Source organism: Gymnodraco acuticeps, unplaced genomic scaffold (assembly GCF_902827175.1).
Source record: "Gymnodraco acuticeps unplaced genomic scaffold, fGymAcu1.1, whole genome shotgun sequence".
Classification (NCBI taxonomy): domain Eukaryota; kingdom Metazoa; phylum Chordata; class Actinopteri; order Perciformes; family Bathydraconidae; genus Gymnodraco; species Gymnodraco acuticeps.
The window spans coordinates 230,971-249,789 of NW_022990929.1; the positions used below are offsets into that span (position 1 = coordinate 230,971).

General features: G+C 41.8%; 1 protein-coding gene across 1 annotated transcript in view; it reads left to right on the forward strand.

The window, feature by feature from the left end:
- lrrc75bb (leucine rich repeat containing 75Bb) overlaps positions 1 to 18,819 on the forward strand; it is a 31,165-nt gene that overhangs the window by 5,237 nt on the left and 7,109 nt on the right. Inside the window, exon 3 of the mRNA XM_034234212.1 lies at positions 2,763 to 2,875. Within this exon, the coding sequence (XP_034090103.1) occupies positions 2,763 to 2,875 (113 nt within the window). The remainder of the gene's footprint in view (positions 1 to 2,762; positions 2,876 to 18,819) is intronic.

Sequence of the window (18,819 nt, forward strand, 5' to 3'; positions counted from 1 at the left end):
GTGCATGTGTCATGTTGTTCCTGTCATGCTGTTGTGACAGCAAGGAACTGCCAGTTGTCTTCGTACAAAAACTGCAGAGGCTACGATCAAGGGAAATTAAAGTTTACTGTATGTGTTAAGCCATGAGCATAATACAGTAGATCACGAAGCACGTCTTCAGGTTTCTAAAATGAGTTTAATATTAGATGATGTATTTTTTTCTGGGCATCCTGCATAATATTCACAGATTCCACACGAGGGGCTGGCTCATGTTTTACAAGAGAAATGTGAGAGGCTAATATATTTTTATTTATACAGCCCTAATTCAGACATTTGCTCATAGAGCTTTAAAAAACGACTTGAGTAAGATACTGTAAATATGAAGAAAAACAAGATATTACAACTGATTTATAACACTGTCATCACAAGAATGTTTTTATGGGCATGTTTTTAGCCAAGCCATGTTGAATTTTTGAGCCTGCATGTGGAAAAGCTGCATTTAGAGGACAAATTGAGGTTGAAATGAGAGTTACCACACAGCTACAGAGAGACACCTGCATGCTGAAGGGTGGGCGGAGGGTTAAGGATTAATGTGTGGTCCAAGATGAGGCAGTGGGTCAGCGTTTGGCTCTGCAGTGGCACCGTCTTCCCTGCTGCTCAGGTGCTCTTTCAGCACATTGGCCAACGATAGCAGCTGTGCTCCAGGACCTGCAGGTGTGTGAGAGTACCTGCTTAGGCTGCTTCATACTGGGCAGCGTGGGCAGGAACCCAGCGGTCATCAGGCCGAGGTCAACGGGGCAGGGGGCCACGGTCAATAGCAGAGAGGATTGTGGGGCTTTGGCACTCACAATGAGAGCACTTTGAGGATCTGACAGGTGGCAGGTGGGATCAAAGTGGAGTCCACTGTGAAGTCTTTTGTGTCCCATTCTACAGGCACCTCTCAGTAAGGGATCGTACCAAAATGATATGAAGATATTGAAAAGCTAAATGTACCTAGATGATTATTTTCCCTTCCTACATTTTTATCTTCAGCCTCCCTTTGCAATAAATTGTGATACAATAGTCAGAAACACAGCTTCCATTTGCCATGGGTCATAATGATGCAACTTACAGGAGAAAAATATGTTGTGACTTAAAAATATAATAGAAAAGGCAAATAAATAGAAGTTTTAAGGTCTAAATTAAGGCACACTAGCTATATCGACCTCTTTGCTATCACTCTCAAATTGTATTACAGATATTACTGATATCAAAAAACATGTAGGCCTATGATGTATATACAGTTGTCTTATATTAGTTTTTACCTGTCAATACATTAGACAAACTCTTTCATTATTCATGTGCATTAAGTTCCGATTTATGTGTTCAATAAAATACATGATTTATCAAGCCTGGGAGTCAGCTCTTCCACTTCACCACGACATACAAATCCAAGATGATACAATTCAAATGACATTTCAGTCTGGTTGAAGCGGCTGAATACAGTAGCAGCGGACTGGCTATAAAACTCACAGCAGCCATTACAATTATCTAAAGGCTTTATCTCTTTTAGGAAAAGATGGGTTGCTTTAAGATAAAGTCACCGTGGTCTAGTCTTTACTTACCGAGTCAAGATGATAATCACCTGTGGGAAACGTTAATCTTATCGTTGTTTGATTTGGCGGAGGGAAGCCCAGAAAGACGGGGGTGGGGGGAGGGTGAGAAGCTGGCAGCGATCTCCCGACTGTCTGGCGACCCGTGGCAGGAAACTCTGTCAGACGTGAGGGGGATGTAGAGAGGCAGTGTGCTGGATTTAAGGCCCGGCAGCTGCCTCTTTGCCCAGTGTTTTCCACCACTCTGAGATGTATTCACATTATATATTCAAGGGCATATTGAGGCTAAAAGATAAATCATTTGTGAAGCTCATGGTCATCAGTTTCACAATTTAATTTATGTTTTTGATGCACTCAGCTTTACAGGGGACCCTGATGTAAACAAGACGAAAGTCTTTCTCTGGTCTGCATCCCCTTAACAATTGTGTGTATTGAGCTGTACTGTATTGTACCCATTCTGAAATCTGTTAATACAATTTATTTTCAATCAATCAATCAATCAAACAGGCGCGTGATTAACATCCAGGAATGCTTTGGTGATCCTTCCAGTCAACAGACTAACATTTTCTAAGAATACTTCCACACTGCGAATCAGTATGCGCAGCTTTAACGTCGAGTTCAGTCATCCGAGTGGCTGAAACAGCAGCACTGCATGTTTTGAAGTATGAGACATGGTTGTTTGTCGCCAGAGAAAATAAGTGGCAGCGGGAATAGTTAATCGCCTTAAGGTAAATTGCCCCCGTCTTTTTTTCCCTCTCGCCACATTGCCTCTTTCTTGTTGTGGTGTTGTACCATTAATTAGATTTACCCTGCTCAGCTAAACCCATTGCATTTAAAGTCTTTGACGGAGGTGGGAGAGAGAAACGAGAAGGCAGAGAGGAGGGGAGGCATGAAGCAAGAGGGAGGCAAAAGGGGAAAATAAATGAATGTTTCTGTGTGGGAAAATCTTTGAAGCCACTGTTTTCAAAGGACAAGAAAGAAACACTTTGTGACTGTGGGAGAATCAGTCCATCTGTAGTTAGCAGGAAGAAAGAAACAGAGAAGACATCAAACATGTATAAATGTCTTTAACAGCTTGTGCATATTTGTTTGTTTGCCTAAAATTTGTGATTTTTATATGAACAACCACTGTTTTGATTTGCAGTATGAACTCAATTCTTGTCCATCATTCGTCCTCTGTGTGTGTTAAAGGAGACTGACTCGTTCAAGTCCACCACCAAGATCTGCCGGCAGCTGATTTACCATCTGACCCCTCACTCCAAGTGGACGAGACAGAGCGTGCCCAGGAGGAAGTCTCAGGCCTGGTGAGTGTGTCCTCCTCGCTGCCGGCAGACGCTGCCCGTCACTCTGAGGAAGGACAGTCCCTGCTGCAGTGAACACATACTAAGCATCAGTAAAACTCATAAATCACCACAGAGCCTCTCGGAAAGATTAAAGGAAGGCAATACATCGACAGTTATTGGGAGGATTTTTGCTTCAATGTGCCCAGGTTATATTTGTAATAGTGCGTTCAATAGGGTTTATGGTTGTCTTGTGATGTTAAAATGATTACTTCCTGGGATTATATTATCCTTTTTTCAGGAATTTATCCTAACATTTAGTTTATTCTGGATGTATTATGTGGTAGTCAACAGAGATGGCAAAAGTACACACATCCTTTACTCAAGTAGAAGTACAGATACTCGTGTTTAAAGATACTCTGGTAAAAGTAGAAGTAATGACTAAACTTCTTTACTCAAGTAAAAGTAAAGAAGTATGGGCTTGGAAATGTACTTAAGTAATAAGTACCCATAGCTACCAGCTGTTTTAAAGAGTACCTGACCTCACTTTATATTAATAGAACAATAATGTTATTGTTAGCTAATGAATGTTTCGAAGCTGAACAACGGCAAAATGACAAAGTTCTCATTGGTCGCTTATCCCATATAATAATAATAATAATATTTGTTTATTCTCTTACAGATATTCGTTGTGTGCATGCATGGTGTTTGTCGTAGTGAGGTAGCACCCTACAGCGGGTCCCATGACCTTTAAAGAGTAGTACAAACAAAGCCATAAAACACATTCCTCTTCCAGGTGCATCTCATACAAGCAGCTGATCTCTTTATCTATGTGCCATAAAACAATTATGTGACCTGAGTCATTTCACAGATCCTCCCTATACTCGGGTGTAATCTTCATTACATCTAAAAGCCTACACCATGTGATGAAGTTGAACATTCTCACAATAATCTATCTACCGAATAGAGTCACTTATGGAAGAGTTTGCATAGTTTTGATTTGCTTTCTGTTAATTCAATCTGAAATACATTTTTCCACACATCTGAATTGTAACAGCCATTGTGAGTTGCTTGAAAAGCAATTAAATCCAGTTAATGTTAACTTAAGGTCAGACTAGATCTATGATGGTGGCATTTCTGCATGAATGAGTTCTGGAGAGTGCCTCATTGTTTCAGTACAGTACTCTTCAGTATCACCATACATGATAATATTTCCAATTTCTTCCAGGTGTTAATTACCTTGAAAATCCTGATCAAAATGTCCCGGAAATAACAGCATGTGAATAGAATTATTCATCTGAACCAAATGACGCCACATCATACACTAATTGATTAAACTGTGAACTTAAATTGTGCTGCATTGTGTAGTAGATCCAATGCAATCAATACGTTTTTAATTTATGCTTTTCCTTAAAGTAAATGTAAAGTACATTTTTCTATGAATATTTGACATCAATACATACCTTTATTTACGATACTACCTTTACATTTTCACACCTTCTTCTCTGCAGTAACCACACTTCCTCCCTGCTACTATTGTGACAAAAACAGCCTGACACCATCTTCCAACACTCCGTTATGAGTGTGAGAGATTTGATTGTTTCTATACATCTACAAATCATCTCCAAGAACGATCATGGAGCAAACAGGAAATTAAGACTGAACTGAATTTGAAGCAATTGACACCAAACTGTGGGTCTGGTACTGATTGTTCATGTTTGAGTGAAATAAAGAGCAGCAGAAAGGACACTGATTACAGCGACTGTACAACAAATGAAATGCTCCCCAACTCAAACTAAGTTACAGGTACATTTTAGGAGACGTTATGAAAGAAACAACTTCTCTACTGTTGATCACGAGGCTCCCTCTCCCTGAGCAATTAACCCAGATCGAAAGATTTTTTGACAGCTCGAGTTAACTTCCCGCCCCTGTCTCTTGGTTGCTGTATTTTGAAATAACACTCAACAGAACAACAAGGCAGACTCTCCCAGAGTGCTCATTAGCAAACCCTGTCTCTTTCTCTGCCTCCACTGCAAGCAGCGGCGCTTACTGTGGGACTCAAACCAGACTGTGAATATGACGCGCTCTGAAACGAAGCTTTAGGACACACGGTTTCAGAGGCTTTTCTGTTATGGATCTTTTCATTATAAACCCTTTGTCTATTTCCTCTCAGTCTGTCTCAACCTTCTGCTCTCTCTCCTTCCCTTCCTTCCCCCCGGCCTCTCAATGTCTTCTATTTTAAAATCCCTTCCCTTGCATTGATTTTCTTCCTCTCCTCTCCTCCTGTGGGATTTTCTCTCCTTCTTGTGAGAGTCCATTTTGTTCAACAGTTGCCACACAGAGCGGTTCTGCAGTTTGAGCTGAGGCTCTGGGGAAATGCTCTGTCAGACAGAGAGAAAAAGGGGGAGGCGGATTCACTGCAAGGTTGCCGATTAGAAGTCGCCTGTTTACCGCTTTCTTCCTGCCTCGCTTCGCATCGATTGTGAATTTGATCTCTTCATATTAGGGAATGCAAAAGCATCAGCTATCCTTTAACAGTTTATTGCATTTATTGCATTCTTACAGTCTTATTTTCTTCAAGTGATTTTGAAGTCTATTTTTGATCCATTTAGAAATGTGCTGCAGCCTGCTCTCCAACTGGGGCTCAAATTGAATAGATTTCATGGAAAATATGCAATTGGTTGCAAATCTTCAAGAGATAACGCATCAATCTTGATTCCAGTGTTATTACTTCAGCTTGCTATGCTTTCATAATACTGTAACTGCAAAGCAAGTCACACTTTATGTATTATCAAGGCATCATTTTCTCTCTGCAGCTGCATGTGCTACAGTAGGTTTCAGAGAAGCACTGTATATGTGCGTCCCCAGAGGAGTTCTTAATGTTATTGGTATTGGTATTGAATCTCAGATTAATCAAGCTCGTATTTTTTATGACGGTAAAATTGCCCTTCCAGCACATTTGGATGAGATTGGATTGAGATTGCAGATGCTGTTTCATTGCAAGGCTGTAATTGACACGAGGCTCTTACAGCAGCTATTACAGACATCTTTAGTACATTAAAAGAAAAGAGTGTGGTTCAAGAAGACAACTGAATAATGGTATGAAAAATTCAGCTTTGTACACAAGTATTGGAGTAAATCTAAGTGCATCTGTTTAGTTTTTTTTGAATATGTTGTATCATCATATGTTAATATCATGAACATACTGTATGAGGATAAGAGTAAAACAAGACAGATGTTTGGGAAGGTGTTATCAGTGTGGGTGCGTGTTTTTATTGTGTTTTCCCTTTCGTGTAGTGAGTGATATACGTTTGTGTGCATGTAAATGGTCTGCAAAGGCTAAATTCCCTGTGTTCCCTCCAGAGGGAGTTTCTCTCCCACACCCTGCCTGAAACGCCTCCATTGGACTCCTTTGTTTACTTCCAGGACATAGTGACATCACTATGCAACAGTTGTTCTATTGGATAGCGCTCGATACATTGAACGTGATGACATCTCTAGGCGGTTGAACATCACAACAGAGCCGGCCAGCTAACAAATCAGAGCAGACTGGGCTCTGGTTTCAGACAGAGGGTAAAAAGAGGAGCTGCAGCACAGGCAGTATGAGAAAAATAAAGAGCTTTTTGAACATTAAAGCATGGAGACATGTCACAATAGATCACAAAATACAAATATGAACCTGAAAGTGAGCATAATAGGGCCCCTTTAAGACGGCAATTGGTAAAATGCTGATGTGACAACAGACAATGTTGCCCCCCTACTGTGTTGCATTTGCAGATCAAACTTGCAGCTTTGCACTCAATAACATAGATAAACCTCAACTTTAGGGGCGTTGGAGACAAAGACTAGATGTTCTGTTCTTCTCATTGGTCTGACTATCCAACCCAGTCTCACAAAAAAAAACGTGTAATAATAACTACGTTGGTCCACAACGTAGGACACAAAAACGCCTCTGAAATTGTAGGATCCATACGTTTTTTTTCAACATTCATTTCCAATGGCTGGCATCTATGTCACGTGATCTTCAAATTTCTCATGGCCGAACTTCGTTTTATTCTCGGTGGAAAATGCCTATTTTAAAGTTAGTTTGGCCATTAAAATGTGTTTTGATATCATTTGATGCGAGAAATATGAGTTGTTATTTCAGATGTGTGCAGTGGATGTACATGATCTTTAGTTTGCTAGTTATTACGAAGATTACTTCAGGAAATGGTGTCCATACAACGTTTTCATTGTTACCAAGGTGGTTGCTAGGGACGCTGCTATCGATATTATTTCTGTTATGTTGTGTAACTGTTTAATGGTGTTATCTTTATTGCTACCCCCTTCCCCGTCAATTTATAGTGTTGGTCCACAGCGCAAACGTATTAGTTTAACAAAATCCGCATCTAAAATTGTGGCATAGATACGTTATTTTCCCCTGTGCAATTCCAGTCTCACATCGTCATAAACAAATACCAGAAACAGACCGAAAACATTTTTTGCAGATGCAGATTTTGTTAAACTAATATGTTTGCGCTGTGGAGCAACACTATAAATTGACGGGGAAGGGGGTAGCAATAAAGATAACACCATTAAACAGTTACACAACATAACAGAAATAATATCGATAGCAGCGTCCCTAGCAACCACCTTGGTAACAATGAAAACGTTGTATAGACACAATTTCCTGAAGTAATCTTCGTAATAACTGTAATGTACATCCACTGCACACATAATCTGAAATAACAACTCATATTTCTCGCATCAAATGACATCAAAACACAATGTAATGGCCAAACTAACCTTAAAATAGGCATTTTCGAGAATAAAACAAAGTTCGGCCATGTTTTTTTTTTCTGCAGGGAGAAATTTGAAGATCACGTGACATCGACGCCAGCCATTGGAATGAATGGTGAAAAAAAAAAACGTAGGGATCTTACAATATCAGAGGCGTTTTTGTAGAAATACTACGTCCTACGTTGTGGACCAACGTAGTTATTGTTAAGATGATGTTTTAAACAGGACCCAGGCGCAGGCAATGACTGAAGATGTTTAAATGGTTTATTGTTTCGGAGTCTCAGGCAGGTTTGGTGATTATGAAGGTCCGGAGTGGAGGTAGGCAGTTCAGGCTGAACTGATAACTAGGCAGGCAGGTACTGTATGATGCAGGAAAAAGCAGGCAGGTTGGCTGGAAGCTCTGGTGGACGATGGCCGAGGGATTGCACTGGAAACACAAGGAGTCAGCTGACCTTGCTCAATGATGTAGCCCAGGAAATCCACTGAATCCACGTGAAATTTGCATTTCTCTACTTTGACAAACAGCTTGTTCTCGAGGAGCCTTTTTAGAATCTGCTGCACATGTTGGGTGTGTTCCTCCATGGTCTGTGAGAATATCAGAATATCATCAAGATACACAAATACTGAACGGTTCAGGAAGTCACGGAGGACATCGTTCACAAGAGCCTGGAAGACAGCTGGGGCATTGGTGAGTCCAAAGGGCATCACATACTCGAAATGGCCTAGTGGGGTGTTGAACGCCGTCTTCCACTCGTCTCCTTGACGTATGCGGACCAGGTGGTAAGCATTCCTGAGGTCGAGTTTCGAGAAAATGGTGGCCTTCTGTAGGGGTTCGAAGGCTGAATTGATGAGGGGCAGTGGATACTTGTTCTTGATGGTGATGTTGTTAAGGCCCCGGTAGTCAATGCAGGGGCGTAGGGAGCGGTCCTTCTTGGATACAAAGAAGAAGCCTGGTCCGACGGGGGAAGAAGAGGGTCTTATGATGCCAGCAGCCAGTGAGTCTTTGATGACTGTCTCCATGGCCAGACGCTCAGTTCGGGACAGGTTAAACAGGCGACTGGATGGGAGAGATGCCCCAGGAAGAAGATCTATTGTGTAGTCGTAAGGGCGATGAGGGGGCAGAAAAAGAGCTCGCTGCTTGCTGAAAACCTCTCCCAGGCTATGTTAAACCGGAGGGACAGCGGACAAGTTGAGTGGCTCCTGCTGAACTGGGGGAATACCGACCTCTGCTGGGGGAATTGCAGACCGCAGGCATGAAGAGTGACAAAAGGAACTCCAACTCCTTACTTGATTCTCCGACCAGTCCATGTGGGGGTTGTGCAGTTTTAACCATGGCTGGCCCAGAACTAGGAGTGTGTGAGGGGAGGACATGACGTGGAACTGAATCATTTCATGGTGATTACCGGACAGGACGAGATGTAGGGGTTCGGTGACATGGGTAACGTGTGCCAGGAGCTTCCCATTCAGACCTCGAGCATTGAGAGGAGCTGTCAGAGGTTGAGTTGAGATGCCGGCTGAGGCAACCAGCTGGGCATCCAAAAAACTCTCATCAGCCCCAGAGTCCACTAGGGCAGGCAGAGAGAGAGATTGTTGATTTAACAGCAGTGTGGCTTCAAGTGGCTTGCGGGTCTGGGGGGTTGAGGAAGAAACAGCCTTGCTCACCAGTATCCCCACATTTACTGGCGAGCACCCTCTTTTGGGCGCTGGGGGCATGTGTCCACGAGATGACCGGAGTGAGCACAGTAGACACAAAGTCCTTCTCTTATTCTCCGGAGACGTTCTTGGGGAGTGAGTCGGGCTCTGCCTAGCTGCATCGGTTCCTCTGAAGACAGGAGAGGAGAAAATACTTCAGATAGAGCACTAGGACTTGGGAAAGTCTCCGACCTGAATCTTGCGAGAGGAGACGAGACAGGGCGAGAGGGGAGTGACCCAGGAGATCGGCTGGCTCTTTCCCTACGGCGCTCCCTAAGGCGGTTATCCAGTCTTATGGCTAGGGAGACCAACTCATCCAAGTTAGCTGATTCGTCCCTCACTGCTAACTCATCCTTAACAGAATCAGTTAGCCCGGTTTGAAACACCCCTTGAAGCGCTGTGTCATTCCACCCCGCCTCTGCAGCTAAGGTCCTAAATTCCACTGAGTATTCGGCTACACTACGGGAGCCCTGTCGCAGTGAGAGGAGGCATTTAGTAGCGTCCCTACCGCTGACGAGCTGGTGAAATACTTTCTTCATTTCTTCTGTAAACTCTAGATAAGAATAACAAAGGTTGGACTGGCTCTCCCATACAGCTGATGCCCAGGCTAGGGCGCTACCTGTAAGTAAACCTATCATATAACAAATCTTAGCTCTGTCATTAGCATAAGTAGACGGCTGCTGCTCAAACACAAGAGAACACTGCATTAAAAAAGATTTACATGTCCCTAAGGCACCTGCGTACCGCTCTGGAGTGGGAATGTTTGGCTCACGTGAAGGGAGAGCGGGCTGGGCTGGAACCGGTGCTAACTCTTGTGGGGGAGCTGGATCCTCAGGAGCAGGCGGAGCAAGATGAGTTGAAACCAGGTTGAGGTGATGTCCCATCTGTGCTACGTTGGCGGCTAGTGATGCGAGGTTATCCATAACCTCTCTGAGCATCTGGTCATGCCGGCCCACGAGGACGCCTTGGTTGGAGAGAGCCTCACGAATTGGGTCCGGGCCTGCTGGGTCCATGGTAGCCAGATTGTTCTGTTAAGATTATGTTTTAAACAGGACCCAGGCGCAGGCAATGACTGAAGATGTTTAAATGGTTTATTGTTTCTGAGACTCAGGCAGGTTTGGTGATTATGGAGTTCCGGAGTGGAGGTAGGCAGTTCAGGCTGAACTGATAACTAGGCAGGCAGGTATGATGCAGGAAGAAGCAGGCAGGTTGGCTGGAAGCTCTGGTGGACGACGGTCGAGGGATTGCACTGGAAACACAAGGAGAAACTAGTTACAAAAAGTACGGAATTACACGCAGACAGGATAACTGAATGGGCAGCCAGGAGGATGTAATACCACTGGTGTAGAAAACAATCTGGCAGTGAGTTGCTGGGAGACTGGAGTAGATAAGCTGTGTCCTGATTAGATGATGAGGGACAGCTGAGTTGGACGGCCAGGTGAGAGCAATCAGGCTGCTGCCTGCAAGGGAAACCACACCCTCTCCACACACACACAGGGGAACAAACAGGAACACAGTTTGGGCCGTGACAGTTATTACACGTTTTTTTGTGAGACTGGGTTGGACTATCTGGCATTCCCCGACAACTAATGCAGCTAACCAACTAACTTTCCTCACTACTCGATAACTCTTTAAACACTTATTTCTCAAGTATTGGAAATCCCTCCTCAGTTGGCTCTTGAAACACTCTACAAATTAGCAGTTTAGCTTTTGTCCTTAGCCTCAACAAATGATCGTTCAGCATCAAACCGTCCTCTGCTCCTTGGGTGGTTTCCTGCAGCTGCTCAGATTTTCATATTGCTGGTAGCCAAAACTCAACAGCTTCAGGTCATTGTACACATCTCTTTCTCCTTTATTTTTAGTTGGAATATCCTTCCCACTTCAAAAAGATTATCATATCTTTACTCTCACTTCTGAATCATACCTAGCAAGCATAAGCCAGAGAAAAGCCGTCTAGGCATCTTGGCAATAACTATATTTGGTTCAGCAGTGCAAGTTTTTTAGACATCTGTGTAAGAGTCTGGATGCTTATGACCACTTTTTTTAAACTGTGTTTCAAAAACTGTATTTCTAGTTCAGATCCCCAGACAGCTCCCCAGTCACCGCTAATCACCGGAGAAATGCCCTCTGGGATTCTCTCTCCGCTGCTCGGGCTAATTTGCTCTAAGCTTTGAAGAAATCCCCTCTACTGTTCCTCTCTTCTTTGCTGTCATTTGAGCCTGTCTCCCCTTCATGACCCTTCCAGCGGCACAGACATATTGTAAAGGCAAGGAACCTCTCAACTTTGCAGCCTTTAATATTGTACATGTTGGTAACCTATGCATTAAAGCTGCTGTCCAATCCTCTAAGGCAGTGATTCTCAAATGGGGGTACGCGGACCCCTAGGGGTACGTTGGGGTACTGCAGGGGGTACGTGAGATTTTTTTTTTAAAGAAAAAAAAGGTTAATAAAAACCCATGCATGATTACTAGGGGTGTAACGGTATCCGTATTCGTCCCGTACGTCACGGTTCGGCACATGCAGTCACACGGCGAATACGTATTTTTTTACGACTGGGAACAAAGTCTGTCACTCAGGGCAGTATTACACTATATGTAATCCAGGGGGCGGTATTGCGCCTAAAAGCCAGCCGTCCGTAAATAACAAATGAAGAACAAGAACAAAACACAACAAAACGAACACAATACATGAAGAAGAACAGTTAGTAGCTATGGCGAGTTCACACAACACACAGGAGCTAGAAGACCCACCTGCTTCTTTTAAATCAGGTGTGTGGGAACATTTCGGGTTCCCTGTGGACTACAACAATGATGGGGTGCGAGTTGTGGATCGGACGAGGACGGTGTGTCGGCGTTGTTCGACAGCGGTGCGGTATGCTAGTGGTAACACGTCAAACATGCTCAATCACATCCGAGTCAGTCTCAGTCCGCAGCGAGAGGGTTTTCTCAATGGCAGGTGACAGTTACCGCCAACAGATCTGCCCTCACTACTGACAACGTAGACAAACTCATCTTTTTGAAGAAAAACTTGAAAATAGAGTAAAGCTTGAGTACCTTTAGTTAGGCATAATGGCCTCACACACTCACAAGTTAATTACACATGTTAGACATTGCTCCTAAAGGTACAGATTTTATTTTGTTTTATATTTATCATTGTATTTATTTTATATTTTGACATCAGGAGATGTTATACAGTTCTGTATTGCCTTTTATTGATTGTGATTGAAACACTTTCTTATTATTTATTTAAATATTTTCAAGACATTCTTTTTAGTTGACATCAGCCATTATAAATAATATGGCCATCTGAGTGTGTGTGTGTGTGTTACTGTTTGTGTTTTTTTTTAACTGTAATACAGTTAATGATTCCAAATGTTAGAGTTCCTTATTTTCATACCAAAACTTGCACTACTGTTAAAAAACCTGTACCGAACCGTGACCCCCAAACCGAGGTATGAACCGAACCGTGACTTCTGTGAACCGTTACACCCCTAATGATTACAAAATAATCTTAGTACAATAACTTAAATAGAAAACACAATTTTATATAAAATATTCCTAGAACCACAGAGGGGGTCCTCATATAAACATGTCAAATGTATGTATTATATTTTATAGTTTTTCACAATATATCATTTTGTTCATTAGTTTGTTAAACATATATTACTTCAGTTGAAAAACTCCTTGGAAAAATCTGTTTTATAAAAACGTTATTTTTTTTCATGCATAAAATGAAAATATCCTTATTTTGTTGTAATTCATGCACGAAGGAGTTAATAAATCACACACTGAGGGAACATCACCATATTGTAATTATTTATATAGGCTTTTTCGATCAAAAATGTTCGGGGTCGGTCAGGGGGTACTTGGCTGAGAAAATGTTTCAAAGGGGGTACATTACTGAAAAAAGTTTGAGAAGCACTGCTCTAAGGCCATGTCTACGTTAATGTCATTTGAAAGCTATATCTGAAAAGTTGGGCGTCCATCCAAAATAAGCTGGCATATTCACATTCAATTTGTTTGACAAATTGTTGTAACTTTTTAGTAGAGGATAAAGACAGGCACAATTTCATCCATCAAGATTACAATTCAGTAGGATAAGATGAATGTGGTGAAGGTCCTTGGGGCATAATTTGCAGTGCAAGAATAAACAAAGGTAAAACCTCCTGTTGACGTGCATAACAGTCTGGCAACATTGGCCATGAGCTGAAAAACAATGACGGCAAAGCTTTTGTTTGATTGCCTCCATTAACAATAGACATGAATGTGCCTTATATCATGTGGGAAGTATTTATACCTACGTGTGGCTCTATGTGTAGCAGGATCATTGAGTTGTTTGGTGTCGACTGAAATATGTCAACAACTATTGTATGGATTACCGTGACTTTTTGTACAAACATTCATGGTTTCTTGATAATGTGTCTTACTGACTTTAGCGACCTCTGAATAATCCTCTACCATGAGGCTGACATCTGTGGCTCAGAGTGAAATGTCTAGCCAGTGAAGGGATTGGATTTAGTGCAGACATGTATGCTTATTACATCATGTTAATAACTTTGGTGACTACTTAACTTGTTAATGTGTGCAATATTTTGTAAATGTTATGACCAAATTCCTTTTATTAAAGGTGGGGTAGGTAAGTTTGAGAAACCGGCTCGAGATACACTTTTTGTTATATTCCATGGAATGCTCTTAACATCCCGATAGCAATGAATATCTTAAGTGCTTTGACAAAAAATCCATAACAAATTTCATCTGTGGAAGCCGTGGTACTGTAAAAAGGACGACCAATCATCTGAGCCGGCCCGGCTAAAGTAACTGGATGGCCTACCTGCCTGTCAGCCTTCCATCTGTGCACAAACTTATCTCGTGCCCTCATTGGTCATGTGCGCGTTCGTGTGTGTTGGAGGAGGGGCTCTGTAAGGAAGTGGCAGATTTTTCCCGGTTGTGTATTTTCAAATTCTAGCGCACTCGAGCCGGTTTCTACAAAATGACCTACCCCACCGTTAAGCAAAAAGCACCAGCCTCAGACTCTATCCTATTTTGCGGATTTGTTTGTTATATTTAGTTTAGTGTGGCTAGCGTCTTCAGTGCTTTGTGTTCTCTTTGGCAATGCCTCCAGACTCTTTCATAACATTTATTTATTTATAAAATAATTTTCCTTTTATCAGAACTTTGGATATGACATCTTTGTTCACAGGACACACAATTGAGCCAAATGTCTCTTGTTTTGTGGCTGTGGAGGAGTCAAATAATTTGTTCAGTTAAAACAATCGACTTCCTCAGTCAGTAATTACCCAGAGGGGAACTCCCCACCATCATAATAATGATTGAATTAATTATAAGCTGTCACCTAGAACCTGTTACAACCTGCTTTCTGTCACACAGCTGCCGTGTCGTATAATGAATAATGAAACAGACGATTCTTTACTGTACGTGTTGCATGTGTATCTGACACGTGTGCAGTATGACCTATTTTTGCAGCAAAGTCACCCCCCCCCGAGGTTGCACTGTAAGGCAGAGCAGGCTCTCAGTTGGCGGTCCTGACTTCTGACTATACTAGCCCACAACATACTCCTAAGGCGAGGGCAAAATATAACACACAGAGTAAGAGTATTTGAAAAATATGACTGTGTTTTTGAGGACACGATCACAGATGTCTGGTTTTTGCTTTCTCTGCTCATACTTCTATACATAGATTATGTTTTCTACTTGCACGCTTCACTCAATCTGCTCAATCTGCCGTCTAGTTGACCTCCACTTTTAATAGAGACTTAAAGATCCAGCCACCATCCTCTTCTATGAATAATTGAGGGCTTCCCGCCGTACAGACGGAGATCCTGGAGGATGAGGGAGAGGAGGAAGAGATGCTCAGTATCCATTGCTCCAATCTTCAGGATGGACTATAATGAAATAATAAAAAAGGTGTTGTTCGGTAAAAACAGAGTTTGAGATGTTTTTAATCAAGCAGACATTTTGAAACTTGAGGCCAACAGCTTAAATAAAAGCATTTCCTGACTTCTTTGGTTTTTATCCAGGGATTGAAGCTCTCTTAACGCATTGATTGGATTTAACTGTGAAACTGAGATAAGGCTGCTGCTGCTCGAGAATAAAAGGAACAAGGATTGTTGTGCTTCAGATGATATGCGGGTCTCATTTCTTTAAGGCTGATACAGATCACTCCCCAACGATCAAGCCCGTCAGTCTGTTTGTAGCCCTGCATTTTAATGTTGATTTCATAACTGTGCCTTGACATAGTATAGAAGACACATACGTTCTCCTCCATGCTATAGCGTTATGTAACGCAAACTGTTTTCTGTGTTCTGTCGCAGTATTATTTTCTCCTGAGCATCCAGTTTGTCACATCGAATCAAATCAAGAGAGAATTTATAGCTCAACCGTGTAGTACATTTTACACGCTGCACATTTGCATTATGGTACACTCTGTACCGAGAGGATTTATAATTATTGGCACAGCAGTGCAAATATGCGTTTATCTTTATTTTGAAGTAACATATTGAGAGTTAATCCTTCCTGTTTGTGTTATTTCTGCTGTGCGTAGAGGTAACATAAGTAAGATTTATAAAATACCTCCTTTTTTTAACACTTATCTGTTAAAAATGTAATTCCTGTTTGTGTTATGCAACATGTTTCCCACATTCGTGTCTAAGGGGTCCATGAGTGTTGCATGACAGAGTATAGCTGAAAGCCAGTCGAGGATGTACTGCACTGTCTTCGAGGACTTTTTGACTATTGTGTTAGTAAATTGGGGATTTGGCCCATATCTTTAACGAATTGTGACAGATGCTATTACATTCCTTTTTTTCTCCTGTTCCCAGCACCGCTGTCATTTCACTCAGTGTTAACATCAACATTACTAATTTCCCCAAAACTCAGAATTCAAAGTTTTCAAAGAACCAAGCGACTGGTCTGAGACGTCAAAACCGCGCAGCCCCAAGCTGCTGCATTGACACCGCACAATAGAACAAGCCTTTATCAGCACATCCGCTAAATGTTTCACTGAAATGTAATCCAAATCCAAATGAGCTTTGGGGCTATTTTTTCCTTCATAGAAAATGTGCCATTATCCCCATGAAACTAGAGGACACTGGATGGTGTGTGCAGTCTCTGCTTTCATGTTTCACACAACATTTGCTGAAGAAACGTGTGACAGATTGAACTTGCTATAAAGAATTGTCATTAACACAAGGAACATTTTCCAAAAGTATTCATTGATGATTAAACTAAGTTGAGTTAGACAAACTGGTTCAGGAAATGTTCAGTGTTAGCCCGCAGTCCGAGGCCTGCAGGCATATTCAGACAGGAAAACATGAGCAGTTCCTTACCGGCCCACTTCTCAAGGATGAGCTTTTACATTAGACCCTCTCTCCCACGGCCGGGCCGCGCATGTATTATACAGAAGCCCGAAGGCAAAACAGCTTGGATCGATCGGATGAATAAGGGGGTCGAGACCAAAGCGTTGATGAAGCAGACATTGATCTGACCAATCCCACGAGTTCCTGGAACAGCATCCACATCCAATGTTTCTCGAGTGCTTTTATTTCATTTCCCTGAAACAAGTCAAGTGTCTCCTTGCATGCTCAGTGGAAAGAACATTTGAATTTTGTATTACAGAGTTTGTCTTGCAATCTGATTTACCATATACGGTATTTCAGTCAGACAACTCATGTGCTTCTTTAATTACTTTGTATTATAAGCTGATTGGGTTATAACTTGTCTATAAATCATCACTATGTTATTATATGATGCTGCTATTAGTTTCAGGTAACAAACCATCTACAAATTGTTCTCTTTTAATAGATACCTTGTCATCCAACTGAAGCCCCAGTGAATTGTGATTGCTTATGCAGAAATAAAAAGGTAAAACAGTTCAAGATATTGATTTGAACAAACAAGAAAGTATTTCTAGCATACATCACCTATTGTTATAATGAATCCCACAGTAAATGAACATGAAAAATATATGGCCTCAAACACTCCCTCTGTCTCTTGAGTTATTACTGATTCATGAGAGTAAATGAAGGGGAACATGTATTCTACGTGGGCAGATGGTTTCCAAGTTTTTCCTGCCATTTATTTTTAACTCTCACCCCTTTGGCAGAATATTGAAGGGTTGTAAGATCCTCCTGAAAATAATTTCACAGTATCTAGAAGAAATAACATGTTGGCTGTTCCCTCTCAGCCCTTTTCAGAAAATGTCCACCTCTCCAGCACTTCATCTATTTCAGTTGAAGTGAAAAGGGTTTGGTTGCATTCGAGCGGAAATTGATTAGCGGAATGGTAAATTAGGAAGGCTGCTGACTAACGCTAAAGATGAGCACTTACATTTTGTAACGTTAGGAGACTGAGTGGAGTTTCACCTGACACTTAGGCACACCAGAAGTGGTTGAATACAGACATTAATGGACCTGCTTTGACCTTCAATAAAGAAGCTTCCCTGTTGGATGTTTAGTAGAAAAGGATAAAGACTTAGCAATAAAATAATAACTTAAAAATAAACCCAGTAGAGTAGAGAGTGCAGATCTCCGCCAGATGCGCTCCCTCTTCCCTCCCACACAAAGATTAGCTGAATCTCACTAAATTGTCCCTTCTTCCTTCCGGAAATAACAAAAACAGGGATTTATTCATCTCATATTGTGCCTTACTTAAAGGCGGGGTAAGTAATTTTGGAGAAACCAGCTCGAGTGCGCTACAATTTGAAAATACACAGCCGGAAGAAATCTGCTACTTCCTTACAGAGCCCTTCCTCCAACACACCCGAACGCGCACATGACCAATGAGGGCACAAGATAAGTTTGTGCACAGATGGAAGGCTGACAGGCAGGTAGGCCATCCAGTTATTTTAGCCGAGCCGGCTAAAATAATTGGTCGTGCTTTTTACAGTACTACGGCTTCCACAGATGACATTTTTTTATGGATTTTTTTGTCAAAGCACTTAAGATATTCATTGCTATCGGATGTTAAGAGCATTCCATGGAATATAACAAAAAGTGTATCTCGAGCCGGTTTCTCAAACTTACCTACCCCACCTTTAAGTGGATCATGAATGCTTAGTGAAATGGCCTAAACAGGATAATTGTCCTCCATTGAGTTGAAGTATCTCTTATAGTTCTTCTGAAGAATGGAAAACAAAAGTATGATTACGAATTAAATGGGAGCATGATAAGAAGTAAAAGGGAACCTTGGACGGAGCCGTGTGGTACTCCACAGTTGAATGGAACATCAGATGAGCCAAAATTACCAGGATTAACTACAATCAGCTTTTTGAGAGGTGCGTATCCTACACCGTTTCTGAGACAAAAAATGAAGATGTTATGATCTTCTCACTGGGGAAAGGAAATCAAGCCCAACTATAAAAGAAGGAAGGCAGATATAAAAGTATTAACACATAGCAAGATTTATTCAATTAAAGCTGGTGCAAAAACCTCAAAACTGAGAGAGCAAGCTAGGTAAACAAAAGGAAAGTAACAAAGCATG